The following is a 19,730-nucleotide window of genomic DNA, read 5'->3' as shown; positions in this document are numbered from 1 at the left end:
GAATGACACAGATACAAACAGTGTGATTTCATAAGCCTTACCTCTCGTGAAAGCAAGGCTAAAAAAGTCTTTGTATAAGTAGTTAAGGATGTTGAGCTGAAGATGTAAAAATTAACCTTTCCAGGTACGAAAAGCTGTGCAACAGGAAGGCTTCAGCAGAAGGAAGCGAGGATACAGAGACATCAATGACATTGACATCAACATGAATGATCCTTTATTTACCAAGCAATGGTACCTGGTAAGTTTTGAAAGAAAATCACAGTAATCGTAACTAAATAATTGGCATTCAAGCCATTCTGTGCTGTTGCAATGTTTTGCAAGAGTTCTTCCCCTGTATGTCACAAAAACTTGGGAATGGACCCAAGGCTCGGTCCTATTGTTTTTAACTGTACCTCTTTTATGCTGGGAGGACCCAGCACATTTCAAGAGCTAAATTTCATTTCAGTCAACGGAAAGATCCTTAGAAGGCTTGAAAGAGAACTGTATTGGTGTCCTGTGGGCATTCCTGGTGTGCTGATGTGACCCCTAAAACTGCATATGAATCATGTCTTTGAGCTGTTGCCAGGTAAAATACTGTTATAGAATTTCAAAAAAAGTTCTAGTGTATTGGCTAGAAAAAGTTGAGGTTTTTCTTTTCTTAAGGAAATCTGAACTCTAATTTATTTTCTTCTGTCAGAAGCAGAACAGCTGAAAACTGATGAATTTTAGCTTAAGCTAATGTCAAAAGAAATTAATATTTTGCTAAATTGTTTCATTTTTAATGTGTCATATTTTGTAGGGAGAAGTCTTCAATCTCAAAAGAAAAATTAAACTTTTACATAGAAGTAGCCAAAATCATTTTTTCTATTAAAAAATTTGATAATGTTGGCTAGTTTTTAATGTTGCAACCTGTTTATGATTAAATACTTAGTCAATGTACTGCCTTGTTAAGTTAAGAAAGGTCTTTTTGCTTAAGAGTAGTGTTTGTTATTCTCTTTCCTTTTAATCTGTTTCTTATCTTTTATGACTCTATCTGACATGGCTGACTATTAGGGTTTTTTTCCGCTCTAAGGCGACAAGAGTTTTCAGATGAATGAAGGCCCATTAGCATAGATGGGGCTTCGTTCTTAATGAGATGATAAACTAAAGTGTGGATTAACTCACTTCTTTCTGGTACTTCTATCAAAATATTGCAGTGATAAAAATGACATTTTTATGAAGCTATAAATTTTTGAGATTATAAAGTACACTAAAATGTGTTTTGAAGTGAGATGTGTCTGACACAAAATTGAAAAATTTTGCATCAGGAGCAGCAAAAGCTGTATTACTTTTCTCCTGGAACTTGAGAAATTTGTGAATGAGGTTGGGGAACATGAGTAATGCCTGATGAAACAGGGGATTGCCTGTACTGCAGAACCATAGAATCACACACACACAAGGTTGGAAAGGACTCTTGAAGTTCATCTAGTGAACTTTCCTGCTTAAAGAAGGGCCCACTTGGTTATCAAAGATGTTGTTTCTGGTACTAAACCCAGTGGTCATGAACATTGATCTGTCCTTTCAAGAGTAAAAGTATTTCCTGCTCGTAAAAAGTCTTATGTAAAATCTATTGATCTAACTTTTTCTGGATTGACCCACTGCCCTGACGGGCTTAAGTAGGAGTCTTATAAAATCTTATAAACCACAAAGAAGTGAATTTACCCAGAGTTGTTTTTTTAGTTTGTTTTGGTTTAGGTTTTTTTACCGCTGCATTATTGCAGTAGATATGATTATGTACAGATGTGCACTCCAAAGCAAATGGGATATATTTTCCATACCAAAAGATACATGCAGAGACATAAAGCAAAATTCAGCGGCTGTGGAAATGTATCTGTCAAGTAAAAGAGAGTATTCTTCTTTTTCACTAATGTATTAGATTAACACTGGCCAAGCAGATGGGACTCCTGGACTTGACCTTAACGTAGCTGAAGCGTGGGAGCTGGGATACACAGGGAAGGGAGTAACCATAGGAATTATGGATGATGGTAAGTGAAGACTGAGTGCTAATTTAATATTTTTAAAGTCGCTTTTTCCATATAATCAAAGTAAAAAAAAAAAAAAAGAAAAGATTAAAAAGTAATAATGGATTGCTTATAGTGGCAAGACTACCAGCCTCCGTAAAGACTTTGAGATCTTCAGGGAAAATACATTATAAAGACTTCACTAGGGGTACTGTAGCATGGATAACCAAGCTTTAAAAATAGTTTGCAGTTATCACTCAGATATCTTCCAGGGCACACCATAATGGCCATTAAGCCAAAGGAGAGACTCCCCTTGACTTCTGTAGGCACTGACTGGGGAATGTAATTGCTGTGCAAAAACTATTTAAGAAAACATTTTCTGGGTTACGTTATTCTCAAAGTCATACTTGACAGCTGAAATAATTAAACACTTTGATTCTGAATGTCAATAAAGACCTGCATATTAAATATATTACTAATTTGAGGTTAAGTTCAGAGAAGAAAAAGATAAAAGGTACGGTTGAAGTCACAGCTGTTCTTCTCATGGGTTCTTTGCTGAAGTACAGGAATTCTGTGCAGTCTCTCAGCACTTTTCTTTGGGCTACATTTTTTTGAATGTTTTCCTTTTATGGTGACTGAATAATATTAAAAACAAGTAAGTAAAATGTCTGGATCCATGAATGTTTTCTAGAGTCAGCTGAGATCTGTCCTCACTTAATTCTGTTCCTCATCTGCTTATTCCCAAGGCAGGGTTTTTGTGGAAGTCTTTAAGAAAGGAGACTCAGACATCTGCATGTTGAAGAGAGATCAATCACATGAGACATGACCTCTTACATGATGTCATGTGAAAACTCAATTTCCCTGATCCCAGAGACAGGACTTGGCTTTCAGAATAGCTAGGCCTGACTGTGATGGGTATGATGGCAAACTATTTGAGCTTCAGGTCAAATAAAGCTGTTGGCCCATCAGGTACAGCTTTTGGAGAAGGGGTTAATTTGCCTTATATTCACTTCCAGTAACTGTGGAAGAGAGCACTTGAATACCATGATTCTTTGTTGAGATTTTTGCTGCCCATCTGGACATTGTTGTCAGATGCTGTCCATCTGGCCGTTTAGATCAGTAAGGCTCTCCACAGATACAAGGGTGTTTTCATGCAAATCTAGTGCTAAGGACCCTGAATAATGGGAGGTATTCATTTCATCAGAATAACCAGCATAACAGCATCCTCCTTGGAGATAAAATTGAGCATGTAATACTGTGGTGGTTGGTGACGTGGGATAGAGTAATGATCAAAATGTAATATGAGATTGGTGGCCATTTCTTTGTATGTTTTAACTGGTCAGCTTATCCCATCCGAGTGTAGATCTGCAGCTTCTGTTACACCATCCACTGGGATTTGTGTATTTGCCATATGTAGAAAGATACCATGCATTAGAATGAGTATGTTCCACACCACTGCACTGTGATAATCTTTAGCACACTACCAAGGTGTGCTGCCTGTGCTCAGAGATTTGCTAAAATGGTCTAATCTAACATTAGAAGTTCTTTCATATACATAATCCAAAATATTTGCCTTAGTTATCTGCCCAAGTCTAGATTAGGTAATTTTCTGTCTACTTAGATGACAGTTTTCAGTGGTTAAAAATACTCCATCCTGTACTGATCCACTGCTTACTGATCTTGTTAGTTTTGGTGTGCTTTGAGTTGCAAAGATAAATTGTGATTTAAATTAACCTTAATAAGTAAATATCATCTAGTCTACAAAACAGGTCAATAAATTTTGTCACTGAGCTTACCTTTTCAATCGGCACCTAGATTTTAACATAAATGATTGAAAATTCTGAGCTGGGACTGCACCAGAAATGGTACACCAGTTTAAAGGTCCACATTTAAAAGCTGGAATCTCACTTCAATCAGTTGCATAATTTGCCTTGATCATTTTCCTATTGTTGCAAAGTTTTCTTGTCTTGTTCTGTGATCATAGAAAATCCTATTTGAAACTCTTAACCTTTGCTTTCTGTTCTGTCATTATCTTATTGCAGGAATTGATTATCTGCATCCTGATCTTGCATCAAATTACGTAAGTACATGCTGACCTTTTCTGTAAAATGTGGATTTTCTTATTGTTATAGTCCCTCTGCTACAAAATTTTAAGTAATGAGTGGAACAACAGTACAGCTGAACTGCTAATCTTACAGATGATAAATTACACACTGAAAGAAGCAGACTAAAAAGGGGACTGCCTGTGCAGGGAATGGAAAGGTGACAAGGCTTTTTGCGGAGGAATGACAGTGCTGCCTCACATTAAATAAGCCGCAGCTTGCACTACTGGATTTAGGACAGGAATGAGTAACCTGGGAATCGGCTTTAAATCCTGCTATTAAGATGCATAATTCACCTGTCACTTGGAGGGCCATGGAGCTGTGGGCTGTGGCAAGGCACGTATTAGCCTTTGAAACCTCCAGGAACAGCTTAATTCCTTTGTAACAGGTGATTTGATCCAGTGCTTCGAAGCGTGTGCAGGGCAGATTGTGTATTCTCAGCACATGCTGTGTCCATTGATTATTCCTCAAACCTCCCTCAGGCTTCAGACCTTCAGACTAGAGGATTTTTATCTTTCTTTATTCTTCCAGGCTCTCCCCAGCCCCACTGACGGTAGCACTCCTGTCCCCAAGCATCTACAAGGGCTCCCAGCACTGATGCACTGTAGGCTGCCTTAGTGGTACGCTGCCCTCACGCTGTGCTTGCAGGCTGGTGGGCAGCAGGCTCAGGAAGCTGTGGCTCCTTGCCAGGGGGGGTTGCAGTGTCTCTGCTTTAGGTCTTGCTATTCTCCTGCAGGCAGTGGCTTCCTGAGGGAAGCCCAGGCTTCTTCAGCTGAGCAACGTGGTTTAGTTTGCAGTGGCAATTTGATTAAAAGAAGACAAAGACAACTGGAAATTTTGGTTAAAACATGAGCCGTTCAGAGAGAGCAGCTCCAAAATGACAAAGAGTAAAACAGTTATTTCTACATACTTGCAATGTGGAAAATAATAACACGCAGGATGAAAATCTGTTTGTTGTTGCAAATAGCAAAGCGCATTTGGTAGAGAATAAATGGATAAAGAAGGCATTTACTTTGGGCAAGAAGTTTGGGAAATAGCTGACCACAGACGTAAAGAGCAGGACAGCCAGTTTCACTCTTTGTGAACTGGTGTAATAACTAGATAGCAGCTAATTAAACCCTGTCCCCTGGCTGCAAAATTCTCTCCCAAGAGTAACTCAGTAGGCTGTTCCCATAAATTGATACAAATAAAGAAGTTTGTACAAGGAAGTTTGTACAAGGCAGTAATTTTCTTTGCAGGAATTGTGCTCCGTGTGCATGTTCTAGCATATGATTTGGGTAAAGCACGCGCTCTTCACTCACTTTTCAGCAGCAGGTGTGGAAAGAGTATGTGGGAATATTCTGGTTCTGAAAATCATGTTTTGAACTAACAAGCAAAAAAGTCTACACTGTATCTGATACAATAGCAAATTGTTCTGTTGTCAACAGTGAACCTAGGATCATGCCCAGAAACTAAAAGTAAGTGTCTCAGCAATGCAGTGTTTTCTCTTTTAATTCTAAAAATGTTTTGTGTTTGAGGGGTTAAATGCTTGTCAGGCTTAGCAGAAATGTATTGTTTTTAGAGTGGCAATAGTATTCTGGACATTAATGGAAAATGACACAGAGAATGACAGTGCACAGATACGATGCAAGGAAACCAGAAAATACTAGAGGTGGAGAGAAGTCTGAGAGTTCAGAAAAGAAACACTGGGATGAAAACTGGAGAAGAGCTGTCTGGGTACGGGAACAACAAACATTTCATGGCAGTCAAGAGAGGCTTGTGAGAAGACTGATCTTGAGATGAGAATCTGAAAAGGTTTGTGTAGGAATGACTTTGTCCAGGCAAGGAGTGGTCCAGTAGTGGGGCAATGATCAGGCTGTGGAGGGACAAAGAAAGATTGTCTGGCCAATGCAGAGCGCAGAATTGGGCATGGCTTGTGCAGGGCAGATCAATAGTCAGACACAGGAGAAAAGACTGAGGAGCAAGTGGCTGGTAAGACAGTCTTTAAAGGACCAGCAGAAACCCCATCTGAAAGATCATAGTCTTAAAGGACATATCTCCCCAATGCTTTTAATACAGAAATACTAAATATGAGCTATCACATGAAATCTGTGGTTCTAGGCTACCACAGCACAGAGGGGAAAAAAGGGGGGGAAAAAAAAAAAAGAAGCTCGAGTTTGCGTAGTTTGTCTGTATTGCCTAACGTTCACTTTTAATCCTGTGCTGAATATACCAGAGGACACAGCAAGGAAATGTGCTGGTAAATTAACACATTATATGCAAGGTAACTGGTAAAAGGGTAAACTTTGTAACCAGTTAGAGGTGCTGGCACTTCCTCACACAGAGCCAGCTGCAGTTGCTGTGTCTGAGAGATGACTGCCTGAAGGGCAAGGTTGGCTCTTGCTCCTGCTGCTAAAATCCGCCATCTCCTCCCGTGCCCAGGTACAGAACAGCAGTTGCAGGGCTTGCTTCACCTGGACTTTGCCTCTCCTCCTCTCGCTACAAGGCTGGGCAGGCATCCTTGAGTCCTAGGAGGTCCTGCTCTAACAGCATCTTCTGTGTCTCAGAGAATACGGGGGCCTTTTTTCCCAGTAGGTAGTAATTTGGGCATGAACTAAGGACAAGGACTTAAATTCAACTGAAGGAAAAATCAGTTAGATGTAAAAATGCAACGCTACGAGTCTCAAGGAACGAGTTGTTAACTCAGTTTGAGCTGGCATAGCAATTGCAGTCACCTTTGTACAATTCCTACACTACACGTTTGGTGTTTCACGACACTTGCACCTCGGAGCAGCTTTCTTTTAAGTTATATTGTTTATTTTTAGGAAATTAAAACTTTACAGATTGTGTTTCTCAAGAGTGTGAATCCTGCATACCCTGGCAATGTCTGTGCAACTTGCTTGAAAATTGGGAGCAATTAGAAAGTCTCTCAAAGGTGGTGTCTTTGGCACTTGAGCATTTTCAAGTATAAAAACTTGGCATTGGTTACTCAGTTTAATTTGGCTTTTATGTTTTTGATTTTCTGGGTTTCTTCCTTGAATAGATTAATGGGTGTTAGCACTTAGACAAAATGGAGGGTCAGGGAAGAGAAAAAGAGCTTTCTAAAGAAAAAAATAATTTGTATTTTCTCCTACAAATTGCTGAGCTATGACCTATCATATGGAGTGCACTTCTATCCATATTTTACTTTGCAGTTTCTGAGCTTTACTACTTAAATCATCTATTTCTCTTTTTAATGCACTTTATATATGTGGAAAGGAGTGTTCTTGCTCAGTCTGGATGGACTGCTTTCTCAGCACCCCCTCCCAGCTTGCTGCAGTATAGCTGCTTGCTTTTCTGGGATCAGGGGGTTATGGCAAAGCTGGAATTTTCCATTCTGCACCGTGAATGCAGAGAGACTCATTGTCAAACAATCAATATTTTCTTCCAAGCCTTGGAAACCCTGCAGAGGTTCAGCCTTCAGGAAATTATTTTTTTCCCCACAAAGAGAACCCTTCATTATGAACTGATAATTAAAAAGCTGAAGCCTAGTGTACTCCATGGTTTTCTTTCAACTCAGACTGTGCATACAAAGCCACCGATTTTCAGGACTGACTCCTGCAAGATACGGCATCTGAGAAAGAAAAGTGAAGTAACAAGGGCTGCGTATTAGATATATCTAATAAAAGAGGAGAACAGCAGCTGGGGGGTGTGTGTGTGCGTGTGTGTGTATACATTACAAATCTCAGTGCATCGTTTTAAAGAAAAATTTTAGAGAGCAAATGGAGCTTTGTTGTGCCACAAACAGAAACATAAGCTGATCTCTCTCTCTTACCAGTTTGTATTGTGGTACTTCTATACTTGGCCAGCGTCTGCTGGTGAAGGTCAGCGTAGCTGCATTATACCGTTTACAGCAGGAGGGAGCTGATCATCCCATGTAAGTGGGTTTGTCCCTGATCAGCAGTAGTGAGGAGAGACGAGAGACCACCAAAAGACTTGGGCCAGGAGTAAAAAATTCAGTGTCTGAACTCTGCCTGAAGTTGAAAGCTTGCTTAAAGAAATTGCGGAGGAAGAAAGAACAAGACAAGCATTTACTGTAGGGGAACGGGAGGTGGCTGTGAATAGGTAACTGTGTTACAAAGTACCGATACACGTGAAATGAGAATCGTCCGGCCATTCTTAGTAACAGATAGGAATGTAACATTCAGGTAACAAAAAAGATTTTGAAATCTGGAATGGCACATATTTAACTTGCACAAACCAACATGCAGTCATCCTAGCGGTGCTCTGTTGCCATCCTTCCCCTTTCTGTCTTCTCCGTAACGTGTCTTTACGGTACAGCCTTATGTTCCATCTTCCAAGGGTCCTTCCCAGCTGTCACTCAAGCTGTACACTGGAAAGGATTTGCTGAGCTAAAAAGGCCCCATGTAAGGAATGAGGGAAGATTTTCTGGAGCCAAAGTTTTCTGACATCTACTATTTCTTACTCAAAGGTGAACAGCAGGTAGCCTTACCTGTCTTCTCCTTCCACTTTGGTGACATCTCCAAACACAAAGCAGTCTCTCTCTCACAACTTTTGGTAACTTGTCACCAGCTAATATGCTAACAGCTTCCCCCACCTTGCTGAGAGGCAGGCAGAAGCATATTTTTGGAATAATTATCTTATCACATAAGCAGTGAAGCAGAGAAATGTTCTACTTCTGTTATGAGCTGCAATTTCCATTGTTTGCTAGAGGAACAAAAACATTATTGAATAATCTTTACGGCCATGAAAGAAATAAAAAATAGTACAGGCAATAAATTAGATGCTGCAATATGTGCAGTGAAGCTTAGCAACAGCATAAAGGATCTTTTAGAAAGTCTGTGTTTCCTTCATTAGCGTGAATTTCTGAGTATTTCTTGGCCCTCCTTGCATGCTGCCAAAAGGACCGGCAAATTGTGCTGGAGGCCATGAGCCTGGTCTCAGTGATCTACCGGTATAAATCATCAGTATCTCCACTGAAGTCACTGGGGCCTAGTTGTGGGGTTTTGTAAGTTGACAAAGCTCCATTGACATCTACTGAACCGTGCTGCTTTGACCCTGATGATCTGCCCCACAGAAATCCCAGCTGATGTAATTCCCCGAGTCAAACAGAGTTCACGTATAACTGGTGGCAAGAAAAATGATACCCTGCCAAGACTGAAATTTGTTGGAAACCCTCTGAAGACCTTGAAAAGTTCCCAGTGTCTCAGCACTGTCATTAATATCAGCCCAGGGGATCAGCAGTAAAGCCAAACCATAGCAAGTCAGGTTCATACTTGCCTGGCATCAGCGGGTGATTTCAGTTAGGTATAGGAGATCCGATTCCTACAGCACGATTTTCAAAAGAGCCAGAGACTGCCATTTCCTACACTGCCATTCAAAGGGTTATTGAGCCCATGCAGTAGACACTTAATTTCAATAAACCTTTCCTGCTAATACATCGGTATTTTATGGGCAAACTCTGTGCTTGTGATTTTGCTAGTACCTATTTTTAGTTGCAGTGTTGAAGTATCACTTACATTATCAAAAAAATAAAGAACAGAATAAACTGCTTCAGATGCTTCAACACAGCCAGCACATTGGTTGGAGTTGGTTTTTTTTGCAGACAGGTTTTCTAAAATAAACTCTAGCATAACAATTTCAAATTATCAACCAAAACCTGGGATAAATTCCCAATACATCCTTCTACTAACACTGAAAATTCAGTAAGCACACTGTTTGATGCATGCTGTTAAAGCAGATGGTGGCAGAAATTTCATCAAGAAATTGTTGAGACAAAATGAAACCTCTCTTTTGCCAGGATAGGAAGATGGATCAAGTGTTTAAATGCCAGGCTGACGGATGCCTTAGCAACTGAAACTGATGGCCTTCTGCTGGGCTGTTTGCGCTGCTCGGGTGGCTTCATGCAGCTAAGGGGCTGGTTTTGGCATTTAGAAAGATGATTGTTTGGGACATGCAAGACAATGAAGTTTCACTGGCATACATTAGAAGTTACTGGGAAAAGAATGAAGTTCTCTGTTTCAGACTTGGCTATTTTTTTCTGTTGTTCTGTGCAGGATCAGCTTCTGGGCTCATCTCTCTGTTCTGTGCAATCTGGGGTTTTTCTCTGAACGTATGAAAGGCTGAAAAAGAGATGATGCCTTCTCTGATAAAATCAGCCAGGCAAATAAGGTTCTTTGTGTACTTGGAAGAGTGTCCTGGGTTTGTCACATAGAGAAAATGCTTTGCATCTTGGAAAACGTAGTGCGGTTGTGCAGACAGTCCTCCCCTGCTCACAACAGTAACTGGTTTTGCAGTACATGTCACAGTGGTGCTCGTGTACTGAAGTCTAAATAAGATGACTGCACAGCTGCTCTTCTCTGCCTTATAGCTAATTAATACAAGCACTGCTAATGGGAGAGAGAAGCCATGGTGCTATGTAAAGGAGATGTCAGTGTCTTCTTATTTTGTGAAAGATAAAAATGTTTTGTAATGGTAGACGTTATAACAGCCTTCTAGCTTTCAACTCAATTAAAAAGGTGGAACAGCAAACAGAATTTGAAGATGATTTCTCTGGATTATTTCGTATGGCCAGAGGGCATAGAAAGAGGCTTTTTCTGCAAAGGAGACTGCAACTTGTAAAGGAGGTGTGATTGCCTTAAGGAGAGATGATTTGTGCCACATACAGACCTGTGTTTGCAGCTGAAAACTGGATTTCTCTCACTGAAAGATGTTCTGCTAACTGCTTTGCTGAAGCCAGTGTGAGAGATCTGGACCCTGAATGCTTGGCAAATTCTGGGCTTGGTGCTTCACGCTATCTATATAGCTGGAGTTGGTGCTGCTCTACTGATGTTGGTCTCTTCAGGGAGAGGCACTGATTTATACTGGCTGTAAAAAACAAAGTACAATTCTTTTGGAATCAATAAGATACTAATATATTGTAGTTGCATTTGCCTGAGATTATTTTCAGAGCAATGAATGCTACAGAAAGTTTCCAGCTTTATTCTAGATTAGAACCACCTAAAAGGGATAATCTTCAAGTTAAATGCGTACCTGGTGTGCAAGCAACGTGAGATGCTGCCAAAGACACTTGCTTTGCAAGCTAAAGACCTCACATTGTCCGCAGCATTTATTTTTCTCTATAATCAATGTACTTAATTAATCAGCTGCACACTGAGAAAGTGCAAGGTGGCTAATTGCTTTAATCATTAAGCAGTGGTATTAATTTTCACTTAAGGCATCGTCAGTGGAAAGTAAATTAAGATTGCTGAAATGAGAAATGCACAGGAATAGAAGAGAGCAGATAAGGACATTTGTGCATCAGTTCTGGCTGGAGCTTTTGAAATTGGCTTGTGCCTCTCTCCAGGATTTCTCAAAGTAAGTTTTTTGGAAAAAAATTCTTCTTTTATTTGGGCAAGAAAAGTAGAGGGAAGATGTTAGTACTTACTGTTTGCCATGAAGGGACCTGGTATTGCTTTGTTTTGCTTTTTTGTTACTTCTCTTTCTGAATTCCAAAAATTAGCTTTTGGAACTGTCCAGAAATCTTCCATTGGAACAATATTTTTGCTGGTAAAGATGAGTGATTTATAAAATCAAGGTGTCCATGGGAAAATAAAAGTGAAACATTTCTATTTTGGATCAGTTCAACCTCACTTTAAATGTTTGGCTTGTAGAACATGCTGAATTAAAACAGCAGCAACAAAATCCCACTCTGGTGTGTGGTCCACTTGGGAGAACAGGGTCAGACACACACACAGTCCCCTGGAGGCGGTGCACAGCGTGTAATTTAAAACCAAGTTCAACTAAGTGAAATAAAGTGCTCTGTTTCCCCAAAGTGAATATACCACTTTTGGGCTTAAAAAAAGCAAAACCACTTTTGAAGATTTTTCCATTTTGAAGTGTTTTGGTATTTTTTTATATTTTCTATTATTCAAAGAATAGTTATTTTAACCTCTTATACTGTTTAAGACACTAACCAATGTAGAAATCCCTGAATATCCATCAGTATTTAAATGGAACTTAATTAAAATTCATGCTGTAGTTACATTTTGGCTGCCAAGGTATTACCAGGGAAGTCTGAATTAGATGGGGTGTGTGGGAAACACTAGTCCCTCACAAAGCTTCGCCTAAATTTCACAGGTGTTAGGGAGAGACTTTCAGGCCTAGTCATGATTTTGGCAGAGTCTCAAACCCACTGTTAACTAGTGGGCATGCAACTGGTTTTAAAAGGAGAGTTTTGGTCAAGCCCTTTGGATAAGCCAGACTTGCAGAAGAGAGCAGAGAGGCACGAGGAGTCCGCTTTATTCGGTGAAACTGTAACAGCCTAAATACAGTAGATAAAGGTGCAGATGATCTCCAGTACTTTAAACACCTCTCCTTCACTGAGCATGTAGATTAATTTGGTTCATCTGAAATGAATTCAATTTTTTCTGTCCTGGCACTTCATCTTGGCATGGTTGCTTTGCACTGTTTGATTTTAGTTGTATACATTTACGTTCTTCGTATTAATATTTTACTTCTCAGTAGCTGTGTAGGTGGTGAAGATGTTTTTAAATGCCTGCCCTATTTCACATTGCTTTGATTTAAATATAATGTTCTTCTTTTCTGTTGCATTCCCAACAGAAGCAATAAGCATAATGTCTAATAAAATGTTGGCCTCTTTGAAGTCACTGGTAATTTTTCCATTAAGTTCAGAGCAATCAGAAATCTGGCAGATCATATAAATAACACATTTGTAGTGTTTCTTCTATTGTGTATTCCGTATTCTGGGTTTTTTTAATCATCACAGAAAGATGTATAGGCCTCCTAGCTTCAACTGAGCAAATAATACCAAGGGCTGTGGAAACATGACTGCCCAGGATAACACGTTTTACTGTAGAACAGGAGCTTGTATTTGATGAAACTTCAGCCATTTCCAGTGCTGTGTAGCTGTTGTTTGGTGAAAGTTAAATGGATATGGTAGTGCATACCTCTAGTCACACGTTCCCTGTGCTGTCTTTTCTCATAAGCTTTGATATAGATTAGGGATCGTTGGAGATGTTCTGCAGGCAGGTTGTGGTCTGGATTTTATTAAAGGAGGTGAATCTGTCTTTGAATATATACAAAGGAGAGCACAGAGGCTGTGCTACATTCAAGGGCTTAATAATTCCCATGCTAGCACACGTTTTTTTAGAATTACTTCTTGTGAGAAACTAAATCACTTTTATTCAGTGGCACTTAACTCAGTTGCAGAATTAGTCAACAGTGATACCGTGTCTGACTGATGTAATTATGAATCTTTATTTCAGTCAGCTAATGGTGTCTAGGATTTTTCTTAAATTTACACATCCAGTAAATTACTGTGAAAACATTAGCTATGATCAAATACACTAATCTTTAAGAGAAGAGCCTGTAATGATCATGTACAATTGAAAAGCATGAACACTTGCAAAATGTAGTGTGTGTGGATTTACATGAGAATGTCTGTTCTGAAGATCCTACCTTCTCTCCCTGAAACTTTTTATGTAGCTGTCCATCGGGTTTGCTAATTCCACATGGAATAAACAATGCAAACTTTTTAATGAATGCAAAAGCATATAAAGCGGTCCATTAAAATCCCTGAGAACCCTGCATGTCTTCACAGATAGTCATGTTACTAATGCTCCCCTGGGATGCTCTCAAACTATGCTAATGAGGTTAGCATGCAACTGGGATAAAACAAAATAGATATTCAAGACCTTTTAACTTGAAGGCATGCAAATCAACCTGTGTTTGCTTTTTGTGACAAAAGAAATGTAAATAATAGTTTGTATTATGGTTTTTGATTCTCTTCTCTGAAATTTTCAACTCCTTTTGATTCACCTACAGTGTTGCTTTTATGTGGTCATTCATCATCATCCATATGCATGCAATTTAGGTGAGGTACCAGTTGAGCAGTTGTTAACAGTTTCTTCTCTTGTCAGCTGAGAAGAAGGAAAATACCCAACCGCTTTTCTGTCTCATCTGTTCTTCCTTTCAGTTCTTTTGTATCACTAGAATAGCTCTCCCTGTCCTGCGCTCTCCCTCAGCACTGCAGACCAGGTCTGTCTGTTGTAGCTAACCCCCAAACCATCTAAGCCACTTCGATTTCCCTCTTTGGGAAGCTGCAGTTTCCCTCTTTTGTAACAATAGATTGGTGTAACCTGTTAAAGTGGTCATCCTGAATATCCTGCCAAATTTGGTTTATGCCATTATAACTGCATGTCCAGTATTCCTGCACTTTTCTGTGCAAATTGCTGATAATTGATCAGTTTTTAACGACTGTGACTGCACAGCCTTTGCGGTCACAAGAGTGATGTGGGTGTCAGCACCCTCTAGCCACGCACAGCAGCAGGGAAGTGTTTGCTCTCCCAGTGCACGTGGTCACTCTTCACCCAGACTGTGTCATGCTAAGTGACTGGATTCAAATGACTGCTGAGTTTGTATGGAAAACTGAGCTATAGATTTTCTTACAGTGATGGAAGAAATTATCCCTTATCCACCATTTCCCACTTCAGAGACCTCTATGCTGGGTGTGATCTGAACCCAGCGGGCTGTGTTTGGTGCGAGAGCCCATGGCAGATTTTGGTAGATTGTAGTCTGGGCTCATGGGCAGGAACAGGAGGGCTTAGCTCCCTTCAGTTCCAGCTCATCCCTCCAAGAGGCTGTAAGTGCTGGCTGCCATCAAAACACTGCCAACACAACCTGTGCTGCAGCTCAGCACCCGGCGTGTGTCTCATGTATGGACAAACTTGTCAGTTATTTCTTACAGGAATATAACAAAGAATAATGGACCTGAACCTCATTTCTCTGCTGCCAGCTTTATACCTCTATTGCTCTCTCAACTTCAGTAGGTCATGCTAATACGTAATCAAAGTATCTGAAGGCAGAAAAGATCCATGTATTGGCAAGGAAGCGTGTGCCAGGTTTTTAATAAAATGGAACACTAAAGCTAGATGAAACGTGTGTTCACAGTATGTTTCAGTAAAAGTCATTACAGTGTTTGTATTTGCTTTTATGATAAAATAATCCAATTTATCTCTAGCCAGTTAGATGCCAGGTTTTTTCTTCCCCCTCCCCCCCAAATTAAAGATATCAAGGAGTTCATTCCACAGCCTGAAACTTTAAAGCTTTAAATTTGCTACATGCCCTGAAAATCTTTAACAGTAACTAGCTGCCTAATTTATTTTTATTGTACTAATTTTGTTGTCTTAGCAATATGCCTCCCTATGAACATTCAGTACCCCTTCAGTATGTTGTAGGTATAGCTTGAAGATTTTTTTGCAGCCCCTCTGAAAATTAAGGAATGTTTGACTGAGCAGAAATAGGTTTCGGGTTTTTTGTAGGTTAACTTGCTGTTGCCTTCAGAGCTGTGGATCCAAGTAATTAACAACTGGTGATGTGCTTCAGCTTTCCTCCACATCAACTTGAAAATTGTGGAGCAGGCTAAGAATGCCAAGAGGTGAATTGTGAAGCAGCCTCTTTATTACAAGCACAAGTTCATTTGGCTGCTTTCTTTTTAATAAAGTCTCATGCCTGACTCAATTTCTTAGGCTTTTTCCTATGTCAGGTGAAGATGCAGGCTCCGCTGGAGGAAATGGAGAGTATCTCAATAAACTGGTTTTATTTATTAAAACTTTTGTTAGGAAAAAAAAAAGTAATTCTCCACTACTTAAAAATTCTGCCCAGCCTAAATTTTCTTTGCATATTTGTGATTCTTTCTTTTTTTTTTTTTTTTGTGTCCTCTTTGACTATATACCCCTGAGCTGAGCATTAGCAAACAGCTGCAGAGAGTTAGATGGCATTTAGTTGGATGTGTTTGCAATTCCATTTTGTTTACTGGAAAAACATTCAACAGTGTTGGTACCTACAAATGGAATTGATCATTTCTTCTGTTCTTTGAAGCTTTAAAAAGTTTGTGCTTAGATCTACCTGTGTGGTATACATCACCGCTGTACTGCCCAGGTGCTTTATGCCCATGTGAAATAAAAAGTTGTTTATCCCCAGCCTTTCTTTTTGAAGATACGTGCTGGAGAGCACCAGCCAGCAATGTAACTCATGCTGGTTTTCTGATTTGTCTGCAGGGGAAGTAGGAAGGAAGTTAGTGCTGAAAAAAACAAGAGGTTATGTGACATTGTAGTGCCAAGTGATACGTAGAGAGGAACATCAGTTGCTTGACAAACGAAATCTGTTCAATGTAGAGAAAGAACACAATGTAAGATGATCTTGGTGAAACTGTTTTTCTTCATAACTGTAATTTTAAACATAATGCTGTCTTAATTAAGAGAAATGTAAGAGTTAACATGAGACTCCATGAGGTTTTTTGGCCGCATTTTTTGTTTGTTTTTAAACCTAAGCAGTGAAAAAAGTTTCAGCTTTGCAAAATACAAAGTTACATCAGAGGTTGGACAGCCAGCCTGTCTTCCTATAAGTTCTAAGAACTGGAGGATTAGAATTGTTACTGCTTGTTATCTCAACTATTTTTACTATTCTAAATTAAGCAGTAGTCACCTGTTGTGTGTAGTCAATTTATCCTCTTTTGGCTATAATTGCACTAGATTTGCTTTTGACCTAATCCCAGATGCTTGGTGAATGTTGAGGAAAGTGAAGTAACTACAAACAGAAATCACCACTGCAGTGTGCTCTGTACTTGCTCTGTCTGTGGCAGGCAGGGACACTAGTGAATACCTGAAACTGGAATACTGGGACGGCTTATGGGCACCTCAGGTGTTATTCAGGACCCAGCACACTTCTCTGCTCAATGCGTTTAAAATGATGCTCAATGTATTATTATTCAGTGACTGTTTTGAAAAGGACGGCGCAAGAGTGTGCTGCAGTCTTATCCATTATTCAAGATCTGGCTGTTGGTGTCTGGCTGTGTCTTTTTACTTTTGTGATGCACCTGTAAAAACGGGGTAAAAGGCTGATGTTTCTGGAGGGAGATGACAGCATTTGCCGGCAATGAATTTGCTCTTTAAGGTTAATATTTTTGACCATGGCCCATTATTTTGTGGATGTATTCTCGGTCTCCACAAGGTCTTGAATGCAGCTCTGAATTTGCTGGATAGTAATATAGGATATGTAAATGAGTTCATGTAAAGGCAGAGCTATTTAAGAAGTTGCAGGTTTTTTTCATGTCCATTTAAAAAAAAATAATCCACAAAACAAAGCAAAATAGCGTGTTTCCCATGGCAGAGAGAAAAGGGCTTACTGTACTGACTACTGACTTAGCAACAGTGCCTCAGTTTTTCATTAGTGACCTGTGTGCCTTACAGCACCTCTCCTAGGAAAAATGTTGCCTCCTGGTGAGCGTATTCCATTTTCTTAAAGCTTGTGTGTACAAAACTGAATTTCATTTTTCCACATGACATTCGGTGTTATTTTAGAACAGTTCCTCTGAGATGTTATATGTTGTAATTTGAGCCCAGGGGTTTGCTCACTCTTTGGATCAGTAAAGAAATCAAACAGGCAAAAGGTATCTTTCTGCCTCAGCTCTCTAAGGATTTGCAGTTGCCTGAAGAGGCTATGACCAGATGCCACCTGTGTTAAAAATCTTTCTCCTCTTTTAAAAGACACAAATCTCTGGGCTAAATTCAGCAGTGCTTTAACATCATGAATAGAATCAGACTGTGACCAGTGGGACTTGTGTCTTTAATTGTTTGTCTCCTGGACTGGCATGTGAGCATAGGCACATTTCTTGAGTCACAGAGAAAAAGAGAAGTGTGTGTGAATTATGCTTCAGAGGCTTGTAAAGCCATATAAAAAATTATGGGCTTGCTGCATTATTCAAGGTACATAATTTTATTATACATCTGAGCAACACATGGGACAACTGATATATTGTTATTGTCATATTTTACATAATGAATGTTTTACACAGAAGGTTTTACTGCATGTATTTTTAAAAGTACAGGCAAGTTCTTTGGGAAATGTCAGTCTAAGATTATTTTTAAGGCAAGCAGAATTTTATACATAGGCAAAAGTAGTCTATTCATGTCGTGGTATATAAGCCATTACTTAATAAAAGATTGAAAGAATCTCACCCGCTCATCCAGTACTCTTCTGTTAGCATCTTATTTGGGGTAGTGGCTAGAAAGGAAAAATAGAGATATGCCTTAAAATACGATACCATTCCTTTCTGTAATAGCATTTTAATTATATAATAGACATTATTTATAAGTAATTGTGTATAGATGGTGACTGATAAACATCAGGTTCTAACTGCTTTGCAACAACAAACTGGTTTTGATTGAACCTGAGGGATAGGATTATCTCATTCTGGCACTGTGTGCCTAATGACTAGTCTAAGGCTGGACTGCAGTCTGTGATCAGTGCCTAAGATTGGTGGCTGGAGTTGCTCCCTGGTGAAAAAGACCAGGCAATTACCTTGAAAACCAAATATTAGACACTTCAAGTCTAGGAGAATTAACTGCCAGACGATTTTGCATTAAAACTGGGAACTGAGTCACCTGAATTGAAAAGCAAAGTGTTTTCATTTCAGTATGCCGTTGCAGATCCTCATCTGCACTGGTTTTGGTTGCCACCTCCTGGTTTCCTACCCTGATTAAATCCTAGCAATAAGTTCCCACTTGCTGCCTGATGGGGAGTCCAGCCTGTGGAGGAGAATGGTAGACCACAGATTTTAATACTCACTTCTCAAAACACAAGATGAAATATTCTAGCTATCCACTGAAGCAGTTCCCTTTTTGGTCCGGTGTTGAAACTGATTTAATTTGTCACTGGTTTGTGCTTTTAAAAAAAAATAATTAAAAAAGGTTGAGGCTTAGATGTTTGAGGATTTGATCTTTAAATTAGGAACCTGAAGCAGTCCATTTGTACTTGTCGCTGCTGTTTCATTGCCTGTTCCACTGCTTCCATAGTGTGGGCGGAATATTCCTTCATGAAGCTGAAACTCACTGTCTTTTCTCAAAGGTCCTAATGAAGATAAATTGTGCAGTCAGCAGTTGCTTTCTTTCCAAGAATTCTTCTTAATTTTGCCCTTTGTGGATGGTTCCTGCCACATTAGATATCTTTTTCCTTTGAGTGCAGTGATCCAAAATCAAGCAAGTAAGAGACACAGGATGTGGAAGAGTGCTGCAAACTTTGTTTATAGCCTGCCTAAAGCAACCTTTCCATAAGCTGACATTTGGGTTCATGGGACATACAGCAGAGCTGCAGTCTGCTGTAGGGTGGCTGAATCTTTCATGCTGGAATTCCTTTGCCTGTTGCTACTCTGGCTATGAGTGGTACATCTGCACAGCTAGAAGGGCTTTTCCGTGTGTAATTTTTGCACAAGGGAATTCTAGAGTGGTTGATAGGTACCACAAGGTGCTTGCATGTCTGATGATGTCCTGAAAATTCAGTCTCACCAGACCCACTGTGAGCTTAGGGTCTTCTATGTAAGTAGGACTGCATTTCTTCCAGATGGGAAAAAAACACAGCAGACCCGCAACTGAGTTTAAATTCTCGCCCGCACAATATTTTTAGAGTGAAAACAGAGCTTCTGACTGAATAAGAAACTGGCAATGTATTGAACTAATTGCATTTAGTAGTGAGTTAGACCATACTTACCTGAAAGAAGCAATCTGAAATCACTGCAGCTAAGCTTAGTTATTTGCAGTCTGCATAGTTTCTAGGCCACGTCTGGTCCAAGGCAGTGAAGTTTCATTAATTTGTGATTGAAATGCATTTCTCT

At 39.7% G+C, this 19,730-nt stretch overlaps 1 protein-coding gene across 1 annotated transcript in view; it reads left to right on the top strand.

Annotated features, from left to right (window-relative positions):
• The window catches only part of PCSK2 (proprotein convertase subtilisin/kexin type 2), a 109,132-nt gene that overhangs the window by 53,271 nt on the left and 36,131 nt on the right, over positions 1-19,730 (top strand). Inside the window, exons 3-5 of the mRNA XM_056357564.1 lie at positions 125-238; positions 1,895-2,003; positions 4,022-4,059. Of these exons, the coding sequence (XP_056213539.1) occupies positions 125-238; positions 1,895-2,003; positions 4,022-4,059 (261 nt within the window). The remainder of the gene's footprint in view (positions 1-124; positions 239-1,894; positions 2,004-4,021; positions 4,060-19,730) is intronic.

Source organism: Falco biarmicus, chromosome 12 (genome assembly GCF_023638135.1).
Source record: "Falco biarmicus isolate bFalBia1 chromosome 12, bFalBia1.pri, whole genome shotgun sequence".
Classification (NCBI taxonomy): domain Eukaryota; kingdom Metazoa; phylum Chordata; class Aves; order Falconiformes; family Falconidae; genus Falco; species Falco biarmicus.
This window is presented reverse-complemented; position numbering and strand designations above follow the sequence as displayed.